At 38.0% G+C, this 27,179-nt stretch overlaps 1 protein-coding gene across 9 annotated transcripts in view; it reads left to right on the top strand.

Moving 5' to 3' along the window:
* The window catches only part of NRIP1 (nuclear receptor interacting protein 1), a 332,678-nt gene that overhangs the window by 91,807 nt on the left and 213,692 nt on the right, over positions 1-27,179 (top strand). For 5 of the 9 annotated variants that reach the window (XM_008972546.5, XM_034948020.3, XM_034948019.3 and 2 more), the window contains one exon: positions 6,439-13,736. The exons of the other annotated variants lie outside the window; for them this stretch is intronic. In XM_008972546.5, coding sequence (XP_008970794.4) covers positions 6,773-10,249 — 3,477 coding nt within the window. In that variant the 5' untranslated portion in view covers positions 6,439-6,772 and the 3' untranslated portion in view covers positions 10,250-13,736. Of the gene's footprint in view, positions 1-6,438; positions 13,737-27,179 lie in introns of those variants that run through there. 9 annotated transcript variants of the gene reach the window in all.

Here is a 27,179-nt window from a genome sequence, read left to right as displayed (position 1 = left end):
GCCAGCTATTTTTTTTTTAATGTTTTTGTAAAGACGGGGTCTCGCCATGTTGCCCAGGCTGGTCTCGAACTCCTGGGCTCAAGCATTCATCCTGCCTCAGCCTCTGAAAGTGCTGAAGTTACAGGCATGAGCCACTGCGCCCAGCCCCTAGGTGAATTTTCTCAAACACAGGGAGCAATGAGTAACAATATAGTTCAAAAATACAGTTCTCAGGACAAAAAGTAAGTATAGTATTTTCATACAGTTAGTTATTCATTAGGAAAGACTGCATTGCTCGGTATTCAACACTCAACTGTTTTGTGGCAAAAACTTCAATGGCTCTGTTTTCTTCAAAGGGTGTGTGACAGTATTCTTTCATCTTTTATGATTTTTGGAACACCAAATTTATTTGAAACTGTTCGTAAGTGGACAGATACTTAAGGCGGGTGTTTGATAGAGGAGATTGTAAAGAAAGAGATGATACAGAAATGAAGTAATTCATTGGATTGATCATTGTAATTGCTGTTAATCTAAAAATGAAATATATTGGGCAATTACGAAGCAGAAATTTCTGTCATCTTTTCAACATCATTATGAGCTATTAAAAATATCAAAAGTAACACATTTTGAATTCTTCAAGTACAAAAAGAAGACCCAAGAGTCCTTTTAAACACATACCTGAAATCTGGAATCAATATTTATAAGTATTTCCAGGTTCATCCATGAACCTGTTGATGAGCTGTCAGTTTCAAAGCGCCTTGTCCTTTTCAGATGTATACTCCTTCAAAACCAGGAAAACAGGGAATGAAGAATTGAATTACAATGTTATGTTTAAATTCTTGTGAAAAAAAATCAGTGAAGTTGTTTTATGTCATTTCTTTATTCTTATTGTGTAAATTATTCATGAATTAACTTAAATATTAATAAAATGTCTTTTGGACCTAGATGATAAATGATGATGACTGTTTTTCTTGGTGTACTGAGGGTTAAAATGAACTAAAATTGTAAAAGAGCCAGGTGTGGTGGTTCACGCCTGTAATCCCAGCACTTTGAGAGGCCAAGGCAGGAGGACCACTTGAGGCTAAGAGTTCAAGATGAGCCTTGGCAACATAGTGAGATCCCCATCTCCACAGGAAAAAAAAAAAAAAATCAGCTCTGCATGGTGGCACACACCTGTATTCCCAGCTGCTTGGGAGACTGAGGTGGGAGAATCACTTGAGTCCAGGAGGCTGAGGCTGCAGTGAGCTGTGATCTCACCACTGCAGTCCAGCCTGGGCAATAGAGTGCGAACTTGTCTCAAAAAAAAAAAAAAATTATGCAAGCTGATTTTCACTTAAGACGATAATACTGAAATCAAAATTTAGTACTTCTTGGTATCCTGAATGTTATACTAAATTTTTTGTTAAAATTAACCATTTTTTCCTCAAAATTTTATGGAACCACTCTATAAAAATGACAGCCAAGTTGAAACAAACATCACTCAGTTAGCTTTTATTCTATTATTGTGTAGGTTTTACTTTTTTCTCGTTGTATATATGCATTTTTAGTGTTCATAAAAGATGTTTCTTCACTTTGCATGTCATATCTACGAACCTAATGTTTAAAGGCAGGCTAGTAATATAATCTACTTAGTTTGTAAACTAAGTTTTTCCTTCTGGCACCTCATGAGAGTTGCAGAATTTATGATGCCTTTATTTGTTCTTAGTATTTTTTCCCTTTTTTTTTTTCTTTTTCTGTCCCTTTAGTATTTTTACTTCCTTTGGTTCTTCTCATCCGCCATAAGCCAAATTCTAGAAAAGTTCTGTTTTCTTTACTTAGAAGTTATTTAACAAGTATATACCATACAAGTAAAGTCTCTCCCTTACTGTGATGCAAATGTTTAATAACTTTAAATAGACACATGCACAAGCTCTAATGAAATCACCATCAAAATTAAGAAAATAACAAACCAGAGGATTCAATATTTTATAAACAATTCCAGTTTCAAAATATACATTAATTGCAATTCTCTGAAGCAGGGGTTCCCAACCCCCAGGCCAAGCCTGTTAGGAACTGGGCCACACAGCAGGCGGTGAGCAGTGGGCCAGCAAGCATTACCGCCTGAGCTCCGCCTCCTGTCACATCGGTGGCAGCATTAGATTCTCATAGAAGTGCGAACCCTAGTGTAAACTGCACATGTGAGGGATCTAGGTTCCCCACTGTTTATAAGAATCTAATGCCTGATGATCTGAGGTGGAACAGTTTCATCTTGAAACCATCTCCACCCCGCTACTCCATGCAAAAATTATCTTCCATGAAACCAGTCTCTGGTGCCAAAAAGGTTGGGGACTGCTGCTCTAAAGAAACCTAATTATTAAATGTGTGTTGACATTTAGGTATTTGTAACTAAATATACTCAAGTATACACCTGGCAACATTCTTAAGTTATATTTATATAAAACCAGGCAAGAGAACTATATGTTGGAATTTCATGAATAATGTGGTTGTCTTTCACTAAAAGAAAATGAGTTAAGCTAATATTGAATAACTTAAAATAACATTTTAACCTTAAAACGTCTATTTATTAGGTAGTGGTCATATTTTACCTTAATACCCTAAATCCATAGGCCCCAACAAGCTGTACTATTTAGTATCGTGCCTCATTTTCTTTTTTTGCTGTATTTCTCAATTACATTCTATACTATAGAAATGAAAAGGCAAGGATTGGGAAAGGTGAGGAGGATTGTTAGTGATTTCTCCCTCTCTAGTTTAAGAGATAGAAAAGGAAGATATCTAAAGAAATTTGGCTCACTCTGCTCCCTGAAGAGCTTTCAATAGAAGGAGCTAAGTGCATTCAGGCCTTAAGGGGTGTAAGAATTCCTGCTTTCCTAGGATAGACACTTCATTTTCTGCTAGAACAGTGGTAGGTGTTGCTGCTGTGTCACCTGAGGCAGCCTCTCCATGTGACCACAATCTTTGATTTACAGATTTATCTCATTTAAAAAACAGGTCTCCATGAGAAAATCCTTTTTCTCCACTACTGCATGTAATTGGTACGTTTTATAGGATTTTTTTCAAAGAAATTAATGAAAAATAACTGCCTTGACTTAGAATATTTTGGAAGCAATTGTTCATCTTCCTTTTAAATCTGTTCTAAATGTGTTACTGGTCCACTTCTCTAGAAGAAAGTGTGAAAGCTTAGTGCATACACATAGTGACTTTTATCCATACTATGGTAACCACATTTTCTGAACTAAAAATGTTTGTTTTATAGTTTTCATTTAAAAATCTTAAAACAATCTTTGGAAGATTTTTCAAATCACATTTTTTAATTTTTTTGTGCTTGGTGATACAAGAGTCATGTGAAAATGTGAAAAAGAAGTAGCATGAGGAGAAGATATTTTTATTATTAGAGATATTCTAGAAACTTAAAGGTGGACGTTCACCTTGCCTGGTTCTCTAGATGTTGTCTATCACATCCCTTTTTAAAAATGAACATAATTCACCAATCCTAAGACAGATCTCGAAGCAGATTGGGAGTTCAGTAAGAATATGTTGTATTGATTTAAATGAAATAAACAATTGAATATTTAGAATGACCTTCTCCTTGTCATTCCTTTAAGTGATGAACTACAGTGTGTGGTTTCAAATTTGTGATTCGAATTATTTTAGTATCTCATCTATATATTTTTTGAGAGTGAGAGAATGTGTGTGTTTGAATGTCAAAATCCCTTCCTTCCTACTGGGAATCTGGTCATTGAATAACTTAATGTATCCCAAGATTCAGTTATCTGTTGACTGTGTTGCACTGTAGTAATTATAATTAGCACAGTCCTCAGACCCAAGGAGCTTAATAAAATTATTTGTATATGTCATTTTCGTTCTTGAAGTTAAAAATTGTTTTCCTATGTAAGAAATGATTTTCAACCTGAGAAAGCTGATTGCCAAAAAATGGATTATTAAGAGATGATTATTCTTAGTATCTGTCATCTACTTTCTCTGTGAAGATAGGAAATAAATGGTAGAGAGGTAAATAAATGGTAAAATACAGTGTTAGAGCTCCTTTACAAGGAAACTGTGATAGTTCCTTTTTAAATCAACTTCCAAATCTGCTTTGTAAATTCAGAAATGTGTAAATTCAGTCTTTTTAAAGCAATGAATAATACTTTGCAAATTATATCATGCACAGTAAAAAGTAGAAAGCAATAACAGGAGTAATATGAATTCAAAGATGCTCCTTATTTCATTCTTATTCTTAAATAAAGTATGTTTTATGGCTGTTTACAAACCAGTTTTCAAATGACTGGTATGATTTTGACTTTCTTGAGTCTACCCAAGAACAAAAAGGTTGGCAGTGGTGTGGAGAGAAATACAGTGGACTTGCATATGCCATTAAATGGTTGTTAAATGTCTTAACTAGTTGAGAATTAATTGTATATTAGCAGTTGTTATTTTTGTTTTGTTTGTTTAGAGATAGAGTGTCATTCTGTCACCCAGGCTGGAGTGCAGTGGCACGATCTCGGCTCACTGCAACCTCTGCCTACCAGGTTCAAGCAATTCTACTGCCTCAGCCTCCTGAGTAGCTGGGACTACAGGCGCATGCCACCATACCCGGCTAATTTTTGTATTTTTACTAGAGATGGGGTTTCACCATTTTGGTCAGGTTGGTCTCAAACTCCTGACCTCAGGCTATCCACCCACCTCGGCCTCCTAAATTGCTGGGATTACAGGTGTGAGCCACCGTACCCGGCCATATTAAGTTTTTTTGAGAGAATTAGAAAACTGTGTTTCCTCAACTCCAAGATGTTATCAGTACCCGTATGTTTTATACCACTAAGAAAGAAAAATAAGCCTCCAATTAAGCAACATGCCATCAATTGTAAAATATAACCAAAGGGGGGAAAAAAGTAGTGTTTAGCTGGGATACCTCCCTACTCCCTGAAAAACAAGTCAGGGTTTTATTAGTAAATGAAAATGGGAGAATGGATATTTGGTGGCAGTCATGATAACCATTTCATTTCTATATCATTATTAACCTCTTAAAATATCCATCTTAAGTACATTATGGCAAAGCTTCTTAAAATGGTGGCATCGGAATCTCAAGAAACTCTCTTCTCATCCTACTCCTTACACAGTTGAAATTAATTGTTGCTGCCTCCTTTCTCTATCTTTTTCTTTGGCTATCATTTCTTATCCTTTTAATCAGTAAATTCAACAATTTGATACAATCAGATAATTATTTCCTAAAGTTTGACTTAGAGTTAAGCATTGTACTTAAAAAGCTACAGGGTAGTCTTTCAATTAAAATTTATCTTTTAAATTCCATAGGGACCAAGGTATTTGTTGATAGCTTCAGGTCTGATAACTTAAACAAAATGTTCTGGCATCTTGAAAAACAAACTGCATGGAATTTATTCCAGCTTCTCTTCCAAAGGTGTAATGGCCCCCCTTCCTTAGGTCAATTTTGACACTTACCTATCAAGTTTTCAGAAATGCAATGAGTTCTTGCTTCTTCTGTTGTGTATGTGTTAGTGATAGGAAATTTTTTGGTCTCTTCTTAGATAATAAATATCATTGGAATATTTTTCAAACTGTGACTAAAATGTCTTTGGCATTCTCCATTGTACTTTTTATATATGTTTATGCCCTCCCTGTCTTCTGTATCTGTAAGGAATGGACCTGACATTAAGACTTCTCCATAGAGCACATGAGTAAGGATTTACTAACGAACTACATTAAACCCTTGATAGCCCTGAACAAGCATCTAAAGAATCACTCCTCTCTGTCTTTAATAAGTCATGGTAAAAAGTATGGGTAGGTAAGTTTATGACTGTATTTTAATGTTTATGAATATGATTAAGATGGTCACACTTTGAACAGGCTCACAAAATAATCTTCAACTTGCTAGTGGTTTCATTTTTTTGAAAACGGAAATTCTAAAAATTACTTACGGAATGTCTGGTGTTTGGGGGATGATGTCAGAAATGAATCTGTTCTGTTGGCCTCAACCCCACATCAGACTCATCAGAGTCTGCATCTCTTTTCCTTTTTCTGCACTTCTACTTTTGTTTCTTCCTAAGTGCCCAGTAATGTAAGGAAGCAAGTTCTAGTTCCCCTATAGAGCTATAAAGCTATAAAGGAGACTGAACATTCACATTACTTTGCAGAAAGGTGCCTATGAAAATTCAGAGACTTGGCGGCTTTGGAAGATGGCTATGTAACATTAAAGTATGTTCTCTTCTCTAATGATTTGATCATTTTAACAGTATGCATTAACCCACAGGATTTCCAGTAGACATTTTCAATTGAATAGGAACGGCAATAAAACAAATTACTAAAGTGACTCTAATCCATGTATATGTCTATTATTTATATGTAATATATATATACACTTACAGATGCTATATTATTTTGCTTGTAGGTATCATAACATGATTCTAGTTCTGCCTCCTTAACTATTCTTATTTTTATTTTTTTTAGAACACTGGTATTTGCATTTAATGGGGAACAAAAGATGAAGAAGGAAAAGGAATATAGTCACTAAGGATTCTATCTGCTTACTGCTACAGACCTATGTGTTAAGGAATTCTTCTCCTCCTTCTTGCGTAGAAGTTGATCAGCTCTGTGGTCAGACTGCATTTATCTTGTCATTGCCAGAAGAAATCTTGGACAGAATGTAACAGTACGTCTCTCTCTGTTTGCGATGGAAGGTGATAAACTGATACTCCTTTATTAAAGTTACATCGCACTCACCACAGAAAACCATTCTTTAAAGTGAATAGAAACCAAGCCCTTGTGAACACTTCTATTGAACATGACTCATGGAGAAGAGCTTGGCTCTGATGTGCACCAGGATTCTATTGTTTTAACTTACCTAGAAGGATTACTAATGCATCAGGCAGCAGGGGGATCAGGTACTGCCGTTGACAAAAAGTCTGCTGGGCATAATGAAGAGGATCAGAACTTTAACATTTCTGGCAGTGCATTTCCCACCTGTCAAAGTAATGGTCCAGTTCTCAATACACATACATATCAGGGATCTGGCATGCTGCACCTCAAAAAAGCCAGACTGTTGCAGTCTTCTGAGGACTGGAATGCAGCAAAGCGGAAGAGGCTGTCTGATTCTATCGTGAATTTAAACGTAAAGAAGGAAGCTTTGCTAGCTGGCATGGTTGACAGTGTGCCTAAAGGCAAACAGGATAGCACATTACTGGCCTCTTTGCTTCAGTCATTCAGCTCTAGGCTGCAGACTGTTGCTCTGTCACAACAAATCAGGCAGAGCCTCAAGGAGCAAGGTTATGCCCTCAGTCATGATTCTTTAAAAGTGGAGAAGGATTTAAGGTGCTATGGTGTTGCATCAAGTCACTTAAAAACTTTGTTGAAGAAAAGTAAAGTTAAAGATCAAAAGCCTGATACGAATCTTCCTGATGTGACTAAAAACCTCATCAGAGATAGGTTTGCAGAGTCTCCTCATCATGTTGGACAAAGTGGAACAAAGGTCATGAGTGAACCGTTGTCATGTGCTGCAAGATTACAGGCTGTGGCAAGCATGGTGGAAAAAAGGGCTAGTCCTGCCACCTCACCTAAACCTAGTGTTGCTTGTAGCCAGTTAGCATTACTTCTGTCAAGCGAAGCCCATTTGCAGCAGTATTCTCGAGAACACGCTTTAAAAACGCAAAATGCAAATCAAGCAGCAAGTGAAAGACTTGCTGCTATGGCCAGATTGCAAGAAAATGGCCAGAAGGATGTTGGCAGTTTCCAGCTCCCAAAAGGAGTGTCAGGCCATCTTAATGGTCAGGCAAGAACATCATCAAGCAAACTGATGGCTAGCAGAAGTAGTGCTACAGTGTTTCAAAATCCAATGGGTATCATTCCTTCTTCCCCTAAAAATGCAGGTTATAAGAACTCACTGGAAAGAAACAATATAAAACAGGCTGCTAACAATAGTTTGCTTTTACATCTTCTTAAAAGCCAGACTATACCTAAGCCAATGAATGGACACAGTCACAGTGAGAGAGGAAGCATTTTTGAGGAAAGTAGTACACCTACAACTATTGATGAATATTCAGATAACAATCCTAGTTTTACAGATGACAGCAGTGGTGATGAAAGTTCTTATTCCAACTGTGTTCCCATAGACTTGTCTTGCAAACACCGAACTGAAAAATCAGAATCTGACCAACCTGTTTCCCTGGATAACTTTACTCAATCCTTGCTAAACACTTGGGATCCAAAAGTCCCAGATGTAGATATCAAAGAAGATCAAGATACCTCAAAGAATTCTAAGCTAAACTCACACCAGAAAGTAACACTTCTTCAATTGCTACTTGGCCATAAGAATGAAGAAAATGTAGAAAAAAACACCAGCCCTCAGGGAGTACACAATGATGTGAGCAAGTTCAATACACAAAATTATGCAAGGACTTCTGTGATAGAGAGCCCCGGTACAAATCGGACTACTCCAGTGAGCACTCCACCTTTACTTACATCAAGCAAAGCAGGGTCTCCCATCAATCTCTCTCAACACTCTCTGGTCATCAAATGGAATTCCCCACCATATGCCTGCAGTACTCAGTCTGAAAAGCTAACAAATACTGCATCTAACCACTCAATGGACCTTACAAAAAGCAAAGACCCACCAGGAGAGAAACCAGCCCAAAACGAAGGTGCACAAAACTCTGCAACTTTTAGTGCCAGTAAGCTGTTACAAAATTTAGCACAATGTGGAATGCAGTCATCCATGTCAGTGGAAGAGCAGAGACCCAGCAAACAGCTGTTAACTGGAAACACAGATAAACCGATAGGTATGATTGATAGATTAAATAGCCCTTTGCTCTCAAATAAAACAAATGCAGTTGAAGAAAATAAAGCATTTACTAGTCAACCAACAGGTCCTGAACCAGGGCTTTCTGGTTCTGAAATAGAAAATCTGCTTGAAAGACGTACTGTCCTCCAGTTGCTCCTGGGGAACTCCAACAAAGGGAAGAGTGAAAAAAAAGAGAAAACTCCCTTAAGAGATGAAAGTACTCAGGAACACTCAGAGAGAGCTTTAAGTGAACAAATATTGATGGTGAAAATAAAATCTGAGCCTTGTGATGACTTACAAATTCCTAACACAAATGTGCACTTGAGCCATGATGCTAAGAGTGCCCCATTCTTGGGTATGGCTCCTGCTGTGCAGAGAAGCGCACCTGCCTTACCAGTGTCCGAAGACTTTAAATCGGAGCCTGTTTCACCTCAGGATTTTTCTTTCTCCAAGAATGGTCTGTTAAGTCGATTGCTAAGACAAAATCAAGATAGTTACCTGGCAGATGATTCAGACAGGAGTCACAGAAATAATGAAATGGCACTTCTAGAATCAAAGAATCTTTGCATGGTCCCTAAGAAAAGGAAGCTTTATACTGAGCCATTAGAAAATCCATTTAAAAAGATGAAAAACAACATTGTTGATGCTGCAAACAATCACAGTGCCCCAGAAGTACTGTATGGGTCCTTGCTTAACCAGGAAGAGCTGAAATTTAGCAGAAATGATCTTGAATTTAAATATCCTGCTGGTCATGGCTCAGCCAGCGAAAGTGAACACAGGAGTTGGGCCAGAGAGAGCAAAAGCTTTAATGTTCTGAAACAGCTGCTTCTCTCAGAAAACTGTGTGCGAGATTTGTCCCCGCACAGAAGTAACTCTGTGGCTGACAGTAAAAAGAAAGGACACAAAAATAATGTGACCAACAGCAAACCTGAATTTAGCATTTCTTCTTTAAATGGACTGATGTACAGTTCCACTCGGCCCAGCAGTTGCATGGATAACAGGACATTTTCATACCCAGGTGTAGTAAAAACTCCTGTGAGTCCTACTTTCCCTGAGCACTTGGGCTGTGCAGGGTCTAGACCAGAATCTGGGCTTTTGAATGGGTGTTCCATGCCCAGTGAGAAAGGACCCATTAAGTGGGTTATCACTGATGCAGAGAAGAATGAGTATGAAAAAGACTCTCCAAGATTGACCAAAACCAACCCAATACTATATTACATGCTCCAAAAAGGAGGCAATTCTGTTACCAGTCGAGAAACACAAGACAAGGACATTTGGAGGGAGCCTTCATCTGCTGAAAGTGTCTCACAGGTCACAGTCAAAGAAGAGTTACTTCCTACTGCAGAAACGAAAGCTTCTTTCTTTAATTTAAGAAGCCCTTACAATAGCCATACGGGAAATAATGCTTCTCGCCCACACAGCGCAAATGGAGAAGTTTATGGACTTCTGGGAAACGTGCTAACGATAAAGAAAGAATCAGAATAAAATGTACCTGCCATCCAGTTTTGGATCTTTTTAAAACTAATGAGTACGAACTTGAGATCTGTATAAATAAGAGCATGATTTGAAAAAAGCATGGTATAATTGAAACTTTTTTCATTTTGAAAAGTATTGGTTACTGGTGATGTTGAAGTATGCATACTAATTTTTGCTTAACATTAGATGTCATGAGGAAACTACTGAACTAGCAATTGGTTGTTGAACACTCCTGTATGCATCAGATAACAACTGTGAGTAGCCTATGAATGAAATTCTTTTATAAACATAAATAATAGGCATAAATTAAAATGTAAAACTCCATTCATAGTGGATTAATGCATTCTGCTGCCTTTATTAGGGTACTTTATTTTGCTTTTCAGAAGTCAGCCTACATAACACATTTTTAAAGTCCAGACTGTTAAACAACTCTTTAAAGGACAATTATCCAATAAAAAAAAAACCTAGTGCTGATTCACAGCTTATTATCCAATTCAAAAATAAATTAGAAAAATATGTGCTTACATTTTTCACTTTTGCTAAAAAGAAAAAAAAAGGTGTTTATTTTTAACTCTTGGAAGAGGTTTTGTGGTTCCCAATGTGTCTGTCCCACCCCGATCCTTTTCAATATATATTTCTTTAAACCTTGTGCTACTTAGTAAAAATTGATTACAATTGAGGGAAGTTTGATAGATCCTTTAAAAAAAAAGGCAGATTTCCATTTTTTGTATTTTAACTACTTTACTAAATTAATACTCCTCCTTTTACAGAATTAGAAAAGTTAACATTTATCTTTAGGTGGTTTCCTGAAAAGTTGAATATTTAAGAAATTGTTTTTAACAGAAGCAAAATGGCTTTTCTTTGGACAGTTTTCACCATCTCTTGTAAAAGTTAACTCTCACCATTCCTGTGGTACCTGCGAGTCTTATGACCAGGATTCCTTAAAGCTGAACTCAGACCACTTGCATTAGAACCATCTGGAGCACTTGTTTTAAAATGCAGATTCATAGGCAGCATCTCAGATCTACAGAACAAGAATCTCTGCTAAGTGGACCTGGAATCTTCCATCTGCATCTTAACATGCTCTCTAGGTGTTTCTTGTGTTTGAGAACCATGACTTATGACTTTCCTCAGAACATGAGACTGTAAAACAAAAACAAAAAACTATGTGATGCCTCTATTTTCCCCAATACAGTCACACATCAGCTCAAAATTTGCAATATTGTAGTTCATATATTACCGTTATGTCTTTGGAAATCGGGTTCAGAACACTTTTTATGACAAAAAAAAAATTGGGTGGAGGGGATAACTTTCATATCTGGCTCAACATCTCAGGAAAATCTGTGATTATTTGTGTGTTCTAATGAGTAACATCCACTTAGCCTTAGGGATGGAAAAACAGGGCCACTTACCAAACTCAGGTGATTCCAGGATGGTTTGGAAACTTCTCCTGAATACATCCTTAACCTTTATTAAAACCATTGTCCTAAGAACAATGCCAACAAAGCTTACAACATTTAGTTTAAACCCAAGAAAGGCACTAAACTCAGATTGACTAAATAAAAAGTACAAAGGGCACATATACATGACAGAATTGTACACAATCACTCCATTGGATCTTTTACTTTAAAATAGTGATGAAAAGTACATGTTGATACTGTCTTAGAAGAAATTAATATATTATTGAAGCCACATGGGGTTTCAATTGTGAAACAGGTCTGTTTTTTATGTTCAGTTTGTACAATCCACAATTCATTCACCAGATATTTTGTTCTTAATTGTGAACCAGGTTAGCAAATGACCTATCAAAAATTATTCTATAATCACTACTAGTTAGAAGGATATTGATTTAAAATTGTTCTACTTGAAGTGGTTTCTAAGATTTTTATATTAAAAATAGGTGTGATTTCCTAATATGATCTAAAACCCTAAATGGTTATTTTTCCTCAGAATGATTTGTAAATAGCTACTGGAAATATTATACAGTAATAGGAGTGGGTATTATGCAACATCATGGAGAAGTGAAGGCATAGGCTTATTCTGACATAAAATTCCACTGGCCAGTTGAATATATTCTATTCCATGTCCATACTATGACAATCTTATTGTCAACACTATATAAATAAGCTTTTAAACAAGTCATTTTTCTTGATCGTTGTGGAAGGTTTGGAGCCTTAGAGGTATGTCAGAAAAAATATGTTGGTATTCTCCCTTGGGTAGGGGGAAATGACCTTTTTACAAGAGAGTGAAATTTAGGTCAGGGAAAAGACCAAGGGCCAGCATTGCTACTTTTGTGTGTGTGTGTGTGTGGGTTTTGTTTTGTTTTTTGGTTGGTTGGTTGTTTTCGTTGTTGTTAACAAAGGAATGAGAATATGTAATACTTAAATAAACATGACCACGAAGAATGCTGTTCTGATTTACTAGAGAATGTTCCCAATTTGAATTTAGGGTGATTTTCAAGAACAGTGAGAAAGGGCATACATCCACAGATTCACTTTGTTTATGCATATGTAGATACAAGGATGCACATATACACATTTTCAAGGACTATTTTAGATATCTAGATAATTTCTTCTAATAAAGTCATTTGTGAAAGGGTACTACAGCTCATTGACATCAGTAAGGTAGCATTCATTACCTGTTTATTCTCTGCTGCATCTTACAGAAGAGTAAACTGGTGAGAGTATATATTTTATATATATATATATATATAATATGTATATATATATATATTGACTTGTTACATGAAGATGTTAAAATCGGTTTTTAAAGGTGATGTAAATAGTGATTTCCTTAATGAAAAATACATATTTTGTATTGTTCTAATGCAACAGAAAAGCCTTTTAATCTCTTTGGTTCCTGTATATTCCATGTATAAGTGTAAATATAATCAGACAGGTTTAAAAGTTGTGCATGTATGTATACAGTTGCAAGTCTGGACAAATGTATAGAATAAACCTTTTATTTAAGTTGTGATTACCTGCTGCATGAAAAGTGCATGGGGGACCCTGTGCATCTGTGCATTTGGCAAAATGTCTTAACAAATCAGATCAGATGTTCATCCCAACATGACAGTATTCCATTTCTGGACATGACGTCTGTGGTTTAAGCTTTGTGAAAGAATGTGCTTTGAATCGAAGGGTCTTAAAGAATTTTTTTAATCGTCAACCACTTTTAAACATAAAGAATTCACACAACTACTTTCATGAATTTTTTAATCCCATTGCAAACATTATTCCAAGAGTATCCCAGTATTCGCAATACTGGAATATAGGCACATTACCATTCATAGTAAGAATTCTGGTGTTTACACAACCAAGTTTGATGCGATCTGCTCAGTAATATAATTTGCCATTTTTATTAGAAATTTAATTTCTTCATATGATGTCATGAAACTGTACATACTGCAGTGTGAATTTTTTTTTGTTTTGTTTTTTAATCTTTTAGTGTTTACTTCCTGCAGTGAATTTGAATAAATGAGAAAAAATGCATTGTCTCTGGTTTGAAATGACTGTTATTTTGTGGGCTTTCTCTGGTTTTTAGGTTTTCCATAAACATAAAACACATTGCTATGAATATAACAGTGATCTTCAAGGATGTTTTGCCCTTCTTAGAAAAATAAAGGGGACAAAAAAGAAGGTGGCTAGCAAGTTAGTGCACTAGAAACAGGGTAATTAAGGCATAACTCAAAGTGACAATCAGCCTGTGGCCTTTCTCCCATGATTCAGTGTGTAACTAGTTGATCACTGTAAATTTTTAAACTAGAAAATAGTTTGTGCAGTATTCAAAATTAATGTTGACTATATGTATATTCATACACACTTCATTTTAGGATAAGACTTTATCAGAAGGCTTTTATCCAGTTTTTAATGGGTGTGGTTTATTTTAAATAAAAGAAAAAGGAGTTTAATAATTTTCCAAAAATGAATGTGTATGTATATACACGTGTTTACATGTTTAAATATATGCTGTATGTGTATAGGTAATGAATAATTGATAAGCAACATACATACTTAATAAGTATTAGAGACCAGTGGATTCCAAGAAAAAAAAAAAAAAACTTTGTACCCAGGTAAACTTAACAGCTTAGGAATTTTTATTTTTACAAATAATGATAATTTATGAGAAAGACATTTTCCCAAAGAGGAATTCTGTTTCCTGGGACCCAGATAGGTCTATTGTAATCCATGCAGCTTCTCTCTTAATAGGTTTATAAATGTCTAAAAATGTTCAAGTAATAAAAATACTTCCTGCTGTTCTACATTATTAAAATGTTGAAAAATTGCATCTTGCTATTTGTATGATAACAGAATGAGAGATGCACAACCATGTCTTCTTTTATTTATGTGGTGAAAAACCCTGACAAGTGCATCAAGTAGTGAATTGCCCAGGAGGGATTTTTATGAAGAGAAGCACCAGTTACCTATTCTTGATTATAAAATAGTGCCTGTGACTTTAATATGGAGGGTCTTTAAAAATCAATTCAGATTAAAATCACTCATACTATATAAGATTCTATTTCAAGCTTGTTAGTGTGGAAAATCATCAACAAAAGTAATTTTGAAATTTATTTTCCTACCACTGGTATCACTCAACTATGACCTGTTTGGCTGTAGGAAATAGGTTTTAAATGTTCATTATTAAGCATACTGGTAATTTTTTTGTTTATTCCATAAAACTTGTATCTAATACTACCTCACCTTATAAGGGTTGGTAGAGGAAGCTTTTGGCATCATTTAGCATCATTTAATACTCCAGTCCTCTATAAGTGGCTGGCACAACAATATCTACAACATTTTTCAGATTCCATCTTCATAAATCAGTTAAAGACTCTCACTCTAAAAACCAAAATTTATGTACTTGAGTTGGAGGCCGAATAATAGGAAATAGAGTCCCATAAATTCCAGTCCTGGGGAGGTGCTGTTGCACTTTTGATGTCCTCTTGTGAGTGTCTAAAAGTACACATATAAACCTTTTAATCAGTAAACCAAATTTTGAAATAGTATACCTTTGCAGTCAGAAGAGAATATTTGAGACATGCAAAAGTCTTATTACAGCCTTTATGTTGACACAAAGTCCTAGACAACCTTCTGCTTTCCCTCTGTTGCCTTTACCAAACTTCATTGGTATGTGTTCCAAACCTTAAGAAAAGCTGCAATCCTTTTGGAATATTCATTTTCCTCACTTTAGCTGAGAAACATTCACCTCTGAGATCACATCTGGAAAAGAAAATGACCTAACTAACGTTTTATAGTTGTCATAGCCCACATTTTTGGAAAGCTATGTGAATGATGCCACACAATAGAGCCGCAGTGCAGGTACAGTGCATTGTCTGAGATTGTATTTTCCCTTAGCTAATTGATAAAATAATTCAAGAATAGAACCATGGGGTAATTTTCTTATCGTTGGAAAACTACAATTTTCTCTAAAGGCCTAAGGGTTGCCTCTGGCAAACATTAATAGCTAATCTTTCCACAAGCCAGCTTCAAGTCCTTAAAAGACTTTTAGCACCAGGTTGGATATGCTAGCTAGCCTCGTTACATGTTACATCGTACCTGGCCATTTTGCTTCTCTGCCCATGTCTTCTGAGTTTTCTTATGTTCTTGTTTGATTCACAGTGGTGTCTTTGAGTATATAGAAATGCTTAGGTAAACTGGGAGAGATCCCGTTTCTCTCCCCTTCATAATTTTGTAGTCACTTTCAAAAACCAAAGTTGTAATACAAACCTTCGCCACTTCCGCAACTTCTAAATCATGGCTTTCTCCTTTCAGTTACCTTACTTTTGGGGGGGAAATGTCCATTAGAAAAGCACTTAGAGTGCTGATAGCCTAATGTGGATAAAAACGGGCTCAATCCAGTCTGTGGGAGAGACTAAAGTATGGGAATAATACCAGTGGGTTCAATGCTGTAACACACACTGATCAATAAGCTTTAGATCTCTAGCGAAGGCCTTTCTCTCCCTTTTCCCTGATTGCTTTCCTATAACAAATAAATACTTTTTCTCACAAGACCATTCCTTTGAGTTTGCTACCTACTTCCATTACATTTCCGACCCCACTTCAACAGAGAAAGTGTTTCTTTAAAGCTGCAGTGGCCTTTCCCTGTGTCCATAAAAATCTGGGCTTTTGTCCATAGAGCTCTTTGCTCTTTTCTGCTTTTCTAAGGGCAGTTGACAACAATGTGGCGGGGGGGGGGGGGGGGAAGCTTCCATTCCCCACCCCCAACAACATCCACAAAGAGATTTTTATCTCCTAAGTGGAGTCAAGAATGGGGACTTACACATGGCTGAACTCTGGGGATAGTCTGACCAGAGAGAGGGTAGATGAATTTAGGGCTTAGTGGGCTCAAGCATGATTACCTGCTCCTACCCACACTTTCACCTCCATAATAAAATCTACCTCACTTTACATAGTTCTGTGCTAATAAAGATAATCATGATAATCTTTCCAAAGTAAGCAGCAGGGATGGTCTTTTAGATCCCTTTGGAATTGCTTGCATCCCAGAGAATTTCGTGCCCTTACTACTAAAGTCAGGTCTACCTGCCAAAGAATAGACAGCCCTCTGAAGGGGAGATTTCCTGCTTGTAGTTCACTCTGGAAAGGCCTGTTCTGGGGAGACTGAGATGCTTAAGGGTGAAGTTCTGGCCTACTTTGACTATTATAGATGATATATACCAAGAGTGTAGCAATCAAAAATCACTCAGAAAACAGGCAGGCCTGAGTCAGAAGCAGCAACTCCTTCTACTTGCATTTCTGGCCTGGGCAAGCCATTGACCCATTTTTCTCTTTGGTTTTCACAACCCAGTGTCTCCTAGTTCTCTTCTTAATGCTAATTTCATCTGGTCTCATAACAGATTTATTTTCCCATAACTGCCGATATTCTGCCTTACAGCTGTCTCTTCCTTCATTACATCTTGAGCAGAAACAGCCATCCCTATGTCTTCAAGCACCTCATACTGTATTCCAAGTTCCTTCTAATTGTCTAGTTGTCTTCTGTTTCCTACCACTCATGAATATCCAGCTTGTCAACCTATTAGCTAAATTTCAACATGCCCCAATCTTGAATTCAGTATACAACCATTCTCCGCAATTTGTTCTTCTATCTCTTTGTTGGAAATTTGCTTATTTCTAAAAATGTTGGTCCTGAGCAGATTCTTCTTACGCTAGCCACTTTTTGAAGACTTTCCTAATCTGTAGCTTACAACCCATATCTTTTGCCTTAACCCAGAGCGTTATCATGTCTCACCTCAGTTATTGCTCTAGCATCTACTTGGCCTGCCTGCTTCCCCTTCCCAGTTGTGATAATAGCCACTATTGCTAGAGCAATCATTCTAAAATACAAATCTGTTAAATCTGCCTAAAATCCTCTGGTGACTTTTTATTGCTCATGAAATTGCACACTCACTTGTCTTTAGGGGCCTGGGGGAGTAGTAAAGAATGTAAGGCTTCTGGTGGAATACTGTAGGAAGGGGTGGCTCTACCTTAAATGGAGGAGGTAAAGTTATTCTAATTCAAATATTTTTAAAACAAGAAAAATCCATGTGTTAGCCGAACAAAAGTGATACAACTACTAGTGTCCAGTGTGAGCCCATGGGGTTAATTCTGTGTCCTCCAAGCTCCTTAGACTTCTGGCTCTGCCTGCATTTTCACCTTTTCAACTCGTTCTCCTACCCTCTAACAGCATTCTGTGCATCATCACCAATCATTCCATATTCAAACATTCCCAAATAAGAACTCACTATTTCCTGAGTGCTCCTGCTTTCTTGGCATCAGTGCCTTCAGTCACGTAACATTCTCTGCCTAAAATACCTCCTTCCTTTGCTCATTCTGAACCTAGTAAACTCCTGTTCATCTTTCAAACTTTAACACATTTACTTCCTCAAAGAAGCCCTCCCTCCCTAATTCACTATTGTAGGACAGAGTGTGTTTCTCAGCCCTTTGCAATACCAAATGCTTATTGCACTTATTACAATGGTTAACAACATACTTTGTAACTTTGCATTCCTTTTAAAGACAATAAAGTGTATCTTCTTAATCTTACATTCAGTGAGTGCCCAGTATATATCTTTTTTTTTTTTTTTTTTTTTTTTTTTGAGAAAGAGTCTTGCTCTGTCCCCTAGGCTGGAGTGCAGTGGTGCGATCTCGGCTCACTGCAACTTCCGCCTCCCGGGTTCAAGCCCGTCTCCTGCCTCAGCCCCTCCAGTAGCTGGGATTACAAGCGTGCACCACCATGCCCGTCTCTGACCTCAAGTGATCTGCCCACCTCAGCCTCCCAAAGTGCTAGAATTACAGGCATGAGCCACCTGGTTCATATCTTGATACATAGCAGTTACTCAACAAATGTATGCCAAATGAGAGAATGAATGAAAGGTGATCTCAAACAAAAAAATGAAAGGCTCCCCTCCCTGTCTGGAAGGAAACTAAGTAATGTATAATGTAGGGGCGCAACCACGTCCCTGAGGCAAGTCCCAGCCTCCCTAGTCACCTCTAGCCTAGGGCTCATGATCTATCTGGGCCAGGTCAGACATTCTCCCTTCTGCCTTCTCAAATCTCCTGCAGAAATATGATCTCTACTAGGAAAGTCCTGATAAGAGAAACTGGTTCTTGAAACGAGAATGGGAACTTTGCAGATTTTGCCAATAAAAACCTAATTACCTGCTGAACCATACCTTCCTGCAAACAATAGCAAGAGCATCTCAGAAGCTTTGCTTTTATCAGGGAAGCTGACGATAGTACTGCGGTGAGCCTGGGATCAGAATTCATGGTCTGTCCTGAAAATTAGCCAATGAATATATCATGTTTCATAGGATTGCATTCTTCTGAACTATCCAGAATCAATCATAGCAGAGAATATACTCTCCTGCTGAGTATGGTTCAACTAATTCCTTGCTGATAATACCCTCACCGGCATAGAAGCTGGAATTAGCATTAGGCTATTTCAGATCCCCAAGGAAATCCGCGTCCGTGGCGGTATGGAAATGCGAGAAACCAGTGTCACTTATGAACTTGGCACGTAGCATGAGTGCGCCTTCAGTAGAGGGCTTTGAGGGTGGCAACTTATCTGTGAAGACCAAACCACCAGGTTTTTGGTGATTCGGTGGGTGCTTAATAAAAGTGTATTAAATTGATGTGAAAACAAAAGCTTATCTCTTATATCAACTTTGTATCACTATTTCCTGAGTGCTCCCGCTTTCTTGGCATCAGTGACTTCAGTCATGTAACATTCTCTGCCTAAAATACTTCCTTCCTTTGCTCATTCTGAACCTGGTAAACTCCTGTTCATCTTTCAAACCTAACACATTTACTTCCTCAAAGAAGCCCTCCCTCCCTAATTCACTATTGTCGGACAGAGTGTGTTTCTCAGCCCTTTGAAATACCAAATGCTTATTGCACTTATTACAATGGTTAACAACATTCTTTGTAACTTTGTATTCCTTCTGAAGGCAAGAAAGTGCATCTTCTTAATCTTACATTCAGTGAGTGCCTAGTACATACATTTTTTGTTTTTGTTTTTGTTTTTTAGACAGAGTCTTGCTCTGTCCCCCAGTCTGGAGTGCTGTGGTGCCATCTCAGCTCCCTGCAACCTCCGCCTCCTGGGTTCAAGCACTTCTCCTGCCTCAGCCTCCCGAGTAGCTGGGGAGCTGTGCTGATAGTTATGATTTCCTTTTATTCTGATGCCAGAAATTAATGTAATCAACATTTTATTTTTTAACTATTGCATTTTATTTGCCCCCCTCAAAAACCTCATTTCCTATCCCCACCCCACCCCAAAGAGAGAAAGTAAGGTCTGGGTTGATATCACTCTTGTTATATTCTAGATCATTCCAGATGTCTCTGAACAATGTAAATATAGAGCATATCCAGGATGAGGAGATCTGTTTACAGTGGGGATGGAATAGTCCCTCTTCCCTCACCAAGAAATACTGAGAAAGAGGACTCATTATGATCTCTATCCAATATGAGGCCATGCTTCAAGACTGTATTTCTCAAATAAAGGGGGCATTTTCAGGTGGGTATCTATGGACTTAGAAGGACCATGGAGACAGCTAGATGTATTTAGCAGGAGGACAGAGAAGTTCGAATTACAATGTCCCTAGCTTTGCTAAGGAAAGGGGGATCTTCCCTATGCTGTTCTCTTCCTATAAGCTCCTTTCTAGCTTGAGGAAACCAAGAAGACTTCTAACCTAACTATATAGAGGATAGTCGTACTTTTTTACTCTCATGGAAGACAGGAAGTTTCTTGTGAGTCTGCATATTTAAAATAAAACTTGTTTTTCTCAGCATCTTTCCCCCTTGGGTAAGGTTGTAAACTGGTAGAATTGGGATTTGAAACTGTGGACTACAGAGAGATAGGAGGCCTTATCAACCACGTTCTCCCCCCTCTAAACCAAACCAAATAGCAACCTAAGAAATATACCATCAAACATCATGCCTAGGTACCCACATTGCCTTAGCAATTAGAAAAAAGAATATGCCCTTTTGTTCTTATGGCCTGCCACATCCCCTGGGCAAAATTTCTCAGCCACTGCTTGAGATCTGGGGACAGAGATAGTGGCCTCCTTCTCGCAGAGTGACACCCCTGCTTTGGAAGCAGGGAGCTGGGTAGAGACAGTTGCCTCTGGTCTTTTCAGCTTGTTTTTCCAGTGGGGAACCTCTATCCTATGAGTGAGCAGAGGTGAAGGCAATGACACTCAAGTATTCTTGGCCTGGCACACCTAGAGTGGAGGCAAGAGAAGGCGGGGGTGGGTAGAGGAAGACAGCCCCTGATTTCCAAAGAAATTTGCCTGGAATTTAGCCCCTGTAACATGGAGCTTCACAGGGATGAGAAATTCCTGCCAATCCCAAAGAGATACCGTCATCCTTAACTAGAGGCTGAGGAGGGAGAACCTCATCTTCCTGGCCACACCCAACTTGAGTGGAGCTTCATCACGTTAAACTGTGAGGGAGAGTAGGAGCAGGCCATGGCTCTAGTGCCATGGACCCTCATTTTTCTTATCTAGATTGAAGAAATTTTCTTTATTACTGTTTCTTCGTATGCCATATCACGTTAGCAAAACAGATGGTTTGGTTTTGTTTTGTTTCATTTAATTTTTTTCAGACAGAGTCTAACTCTGTCGTCCAGACTGGAGTGTAGTAGCAAGATCTTAGCTCACTGCAGCCTCTGCCTCCCAGGTTTAAGTGATTCTCGTGCTTCAGCCTCCCAAGTAGCTGGGATTACAGGCGTGCGCCACCACACCTGGCTAATTTTTGAATTTTAATAGAGGTGGGGTTTCCCTATGTTGGCCAGGCTGGTCTTGAACTCCTGGCCTCAAGTGATCTGCCGGTTTTGGCCTCCCAAAGTGCTGGGATTACAGGCATGAGCCACCGTGCCTGGCCTGTTTTTTTGTTTTTGTTTTTTTAAATAATTTTTACCAGTTATATTGTTGCACTTGAGTGGGCGTTAGCAGGGTTCCTCACACACTGCAAACCTCCTTTCCACTGTGAGGCATTTTGGAAAGATCGGCTTTGCCATTACAAAAGTGAATCTCTCCTACTTATCTCTGATTACCAAATAAATGTATACTGGAATTAACATTCCTGCAGGGTAACTTGCTTAAGCAGTGTTTTGATGCAGTATTATTTCTGTCCATAGGATGGCATATTTCTGGTCATGAGGACAAAATCACTTACAGTTACTTTTCAAGACTATTCTTTCTTACCACAGTTTACCTTAGTCTTTTATGCTCTTCTCTCCAAGAAGCTCATTCATTTTTTTTATGTCCTCTTCTGGATAATATCCAAATGTATGACCCTTTGTGTGAGTCGAAGTATTCCACAGTTAAGCCCACCAGACCAACCCTCAATTCAACAACCTGCCACCACTTACCTGTTCACTTTGTAATCATGTAAATGGATCTTTGGTATTTTGTTAAGTTAAAATATCCTTTATTTGCTTTTCTAGCTGAATTTTTGAGCAGTTTTAGGTTTACAGAAAAGCTAAACAGAAAATGCAAAGATTTTCCAGATACCCCCTCTTCCAACTCCCCTGGTTTCCCTTAAATTAACATCTTGATTAATATGATATACCTATTACAACTGATGAACCAGTATTGATACCTTGTTATTAACTAATGTCCATAGTTTACATTGGGCTTCACTGTTTGTGTTATACGTTCTATGGGTTTTGGCAATAGAATAGTTTCACTGCCCTAAAACTCCCCTGTGATTCACCCATCCCTACCTTCATCTCTACGATAAGCCCTTGACAATGGCTGATTACTGCCACCAGTGTTGCCCTTTACAATACTGTCACGTAGTTGAAATCATACAGTGTGTCGCCTTTTCAGAGTGACGCATCCACTTAGTAATGTGCATTTAAGGTTTCTTCCTGTCTTTTTGTGGCTTAATATCTCACTTCTTTTTATTACCGAATAATATTCCATTGTATGGGATGTAACACAGTTTGATTATCCATTAGCTTATTAAAAGATGCCTCGGTTGCTTCCAAAATTTTACAATTATTTATGAAGCTGCTACTAGTGTTCAGGGTTTTGTGTGGAGATAAGTTTTCCTTCACTTGTTTTTGATACATGTTCAGAGGCTGGAAGCTTACCTTCTAGTAATTTAAATTTCCTACCCCTCTGATGCTCAAGAAATGTTTAACCATCATTTCCAAGCCCACCAGTTTCACCGAATGTATGAATCCAGTGAAAGACTGTGTGGCAGTATCACACAAGTCTAAACTCTCCGTGACGGAGAACCAAAAAAGTTTATTTAATTTTTTTGATACCTGCCCATCTTGGGTTGGCAGGGGACACTGTTCCACCTCATCCTCTCTCTGGTGCCGAGGGTGATGAAGCCTCCACTATCTGTAAATGTCACTGGTTATCATGGCAGAGGGGAAAGAATGTGGTGAATGGAGCCCTAACTGTTAAAGGACCAAACACTTCTCCTTGCATTGCACTAATCAAAGTACTGGTCTCCTCAACCTAAAGGGGATGGAAATGTAATTACATAATAGGCCTAGGAGAAGAAGAATCAGAAACGTTGGTGAGCATTCATTAAATGTCTTCCTTTAATACTTGATTTTCTGGAGCATAGAACACTGATCTTTTGATCACAAAATTAAATTTGATTATATCTTAATGTTTGCTTTCCCTCTTCAGACTATGGACAATAGGCTAGATGCGAAAATTAAGGGCTTAAGGGCTCAAACAATATTTACCAATCTAAAGAAAAAGGCTTAGTTTGTAAAATAAGCTCTATCTGCATACTGGAAGGAAGATGATGAGGTCTAATAAGGGATTGATGGAGTTTGGTACTGCTGACTCCGTAGGACTCAAAATGAATGAGGATGAGTTCTTTCATCTAGGCTCTGTATAGCAACAGAAGGACGCTTGCTTATAGTATCAGATAACTGTATACCCATATACATTTACTGATTTTATTATTTCAGTTTGTTTCTATGACTAAGTTTTTCCTTTTAAAAAAATGAGATATTCCATTTAAACCTAAATATATTCTAAAGCAAAGTTCAACTCAAAAAAAAATTTGGGGTTGTTTCAATTCATTTAATTTCCATTGAATTCTTAAGCTAAATAGCCTTTTTCCCCCCAGATTTAGTGGCAATTTCTGATTTACCAGCACTCACATTATGAAAATCCTTCATTTATTTATGAACAGCTCCTAGAACTGGAAAATCACTCCTTTACTGCTCTATCCTATGAAACTTCTCCTCTTCCTTATAGAAACGGCCATCCTTCCGAAAGTTGTCCCTGCTCTCTTTTTTCTCATCTATCTTATCTCAGCATCAGTGTAGTCAAGGATCAAGGCATGCTTCAATCCCTCCCTGTGCTATTTCAGCTCTCTTTCAACAGAAGCCAAAATTGCCCCTATACTCCTGCTTATGTTTCTCACTGCAAGAGAATTCTCCCAAGCCCTCATCTCAAACTTCTGCCTTTCCCCATTCTCTTTTTCCTGAACCTTTTCAGAAGCTTCTCCAAGGTTTTCATTCTCCCTTTCCCAAGACCTACCTCTAGGACAAAAAAGATGCTATGGAGAGGGAAGAGGGATCATTTATGACTATGGCAATGAAGAGCATGAAGATGGCAGAGAGATTCTCGCCTGGAGGATGACACACATTAGCTGCAATTTCCAGTCCATTTAAAGGAGAAACCATGGAACGAGAATACACTAGGAAACAAGACTTTGGAGTCAAAAGCCTGGTATTCGAGGTCCAGATCCACCACAAACTAGCAGTAAGCTTGTCTGAGTCTCAGAATCTTGGCCTGAAAATGAGTTTTGTCCCCTTTGCCCACCAGATTATTGCCAGGATTACATAATATATTACATATAAGGGTGTTGTATTAAGTGCTGTTCACATGCTCTCTGTTCTAATAAGTCAGTTTGTATTTTCACTCACAGCAAATATATTTGATCCTAAAATTTATGATGAATTCCAAAAAGCACATGGAGAATAAAAATGACCCATAGTTCTACCACCAAGATAGAAAGAAAATTAGTTATTTCTATTTACATAAAATATTACTACTTCCTTCTAATGTGTTTATGTGTTTAGTTTTGTGTTTAGTAATTATGATTTTGTGTTTAACATTATCAGAATTATGCTTTGTATACAGCTTGTGTCGTTGTGTGAGAGGCTCTATTTTCCAAAAATGACCAGACAATATTTCTAGTGTCAGAACCTTGCCTCTGTATAAGGGGTGGGGTCATATTTTACCTCCATCTAGAACTGGCCAGGCCTTGGGACTGCCTTGGTGAGTGCAAGGTGACAAAAGTGGCATTACCTGGCTTTAATGGTCAGGTCATGAAAGGTGATACAGTTTCTGTCTGGCTTTCATTCTTGGGACACGATTCTTGGAACCCAGCCACTGTGTTGTGAGGAAGGCAAGGTCACATTGAAAGCCTAGGTGTAGGTGTTCTGACAGCGGTATCCATTGCTGGACATATGAGTGAGTGAGCCTTCAGATGATTCCAGCCTCTGAGCTGCTGCCGTTGATGCCAAGTGGAGAAGAGAAAAGCTGTCCCTACTGAGCTCTGTCCAAATTACAGATTCACGAGCAAAAAATATTGTCAATATTTCACTTCAGTGTTGTATGCACATTTTCTCATGTCTTTAACAATTTTACATCAACTTAATATGGTTGCATAACATTCCATCATGTGGATATTCTATAATTTGCATAAACCTTTCCATGTTGTTGCATATTTAAGTTCTCCCTTCTATCTTTTTTTATGCTATGGTACATAATGTGGCTAAAAACATCTTCGCAACACATTTTGAGTTTTTGCATTCTGATTATTTCCATAGAATAGATTCTTAGAAGACAAAAGTAAACTATTTCTATACCTCAGTTATGTCTAATTAGCTTTAGTGGCTCACTAGAATCAAAGTTGTCTTAAGTATTATTATTTCTATAGAAAAGTGATGTAAGATCCCAACTTTAAACAACCGACTCACAAAATTTTGAAACACAATCCTCTTCCAGAGTCAGGAGCTTATTTTTGCATTGATTTCTGAATTACAGGGTCAGCATGAAATTTTTATTGAGGTCAGTTCTTTCTATCACAGCTTGTACTTCTTATCTTCTGTTTCCCTTGGCTTGCTTGCACCCCAGAGGAAATTTGTTTTTATTAAGACAATGCCTTCACCACCTGTGGTAGGCTGAATATAGTCCTTAAATGGATGTCCATCTCTTAATACCTGGAACCTGTGACTGTTACCTTAGATGGTAAAATATTGTTTGTAGATATGATTAAGGTTAAGAGTTTCAGATGGGAAGATTACCATGGATTATTCAGACAGGTACCAAATGCAATTACAAGTCTTTATGAGAGAGAGGCAGCAGGGAGACTTGACACAGACAGCAGAGAAAAAAGCAATGTGACCACAGAGGCAGACGTTGGAGTGATGGGGCCACAAGCCAAGACACGTTGGCAGCCACCAGAAGCTGGGAGAAGCTGGGAACAGGTTCTCTCTGAGAGCATCTGGAAGGAATGTGTCCCTGCAGACATCTTGATTTTGGCCCCGTGTAACTGATTTTGGACTTCTGGTCTCCAGAACAGTGAGAGAATAAATTTCTATTGTTTTAAGCCACCAAGTTTATGGTGATTTTTTACAGAAGCCCTAAGAATGTAATACATTACTTGCTACTACATGGGAAATAATGAAATACGAAAAAGTCCATTTTAATTCTCTAAATTCTGTTCCTCTAAATGTCTTCCGAGGGTAAGTGCAGGCTTCACTAAACGTGCACAAAATATGTTACAGATCTTTGTCTTTTTTATGTGCATGTGAAAATTTTAGTATCAAGTATTTCCTGTGGAGAATAATAAAGCAAAGAGAAGATTCTTGTGCTTGAGGTGTGCGTATTCTAAGTTGAGACACGCACACACACACACACACACACACACACACACACACACACAAACAACTGGAGCAGAATACAGTGGCCTGTGTTTTTTCAAAGTTTACCTTAAGGTATACACTTTGAAATACATAGGAATTCAGAGCACATAAACATGAAAGTGTGGTGTGAATCTTCCCCCTTTGAAGATGTAATTGCTGTCTTGGAAAGGAAAATAATGAGGAGTCAGAGATAAGAGGACCCCAAAGATCTCAAAGAAATAGGTTAATCTCACTGTGGATCCTAGCATGTCATAAAATATCAGTGTGCACGAGCTTCTCTTTCCCTTCCTTGGTTAAAACTGTCCCTTTATTGTCAAGGTCTAAAAAAAGGCAAGACATAACGAATGAATCTGCAGTGATGTTTGAAAAATATGCCCTGACACATTTGGAACATATCCACTGTTCAAAATCTGCCGGCTAAGAGAAGCTGATGAGAACCCCTGATGGCCCATGGGGAGCCCCGTCCAGGTGCCTGTTACCTGCTGTGGTCAGCTCTGCCTTGGGCCAGCATGGAGCCAGGGTATCCAGTTGA

Source organism: Pan paniscus, chromosome 22 (assembly GCF_029289425.2).
Source record: "Pan paniscus chromosome 22, NHGRI_mPanPan1-v2.0_pri, whole genome shotgun sequence".
NCBI classification, from domain to species: Eukaryota; Metazoa; Chordata; class Mammalia; order Primates; family Hominidae; genus Pan; species Pan paniscus.
Note: the sequence above shows the minus strand (reverse complement) of the source record. Positions and strands in the feature narration are given on the sequence as shown.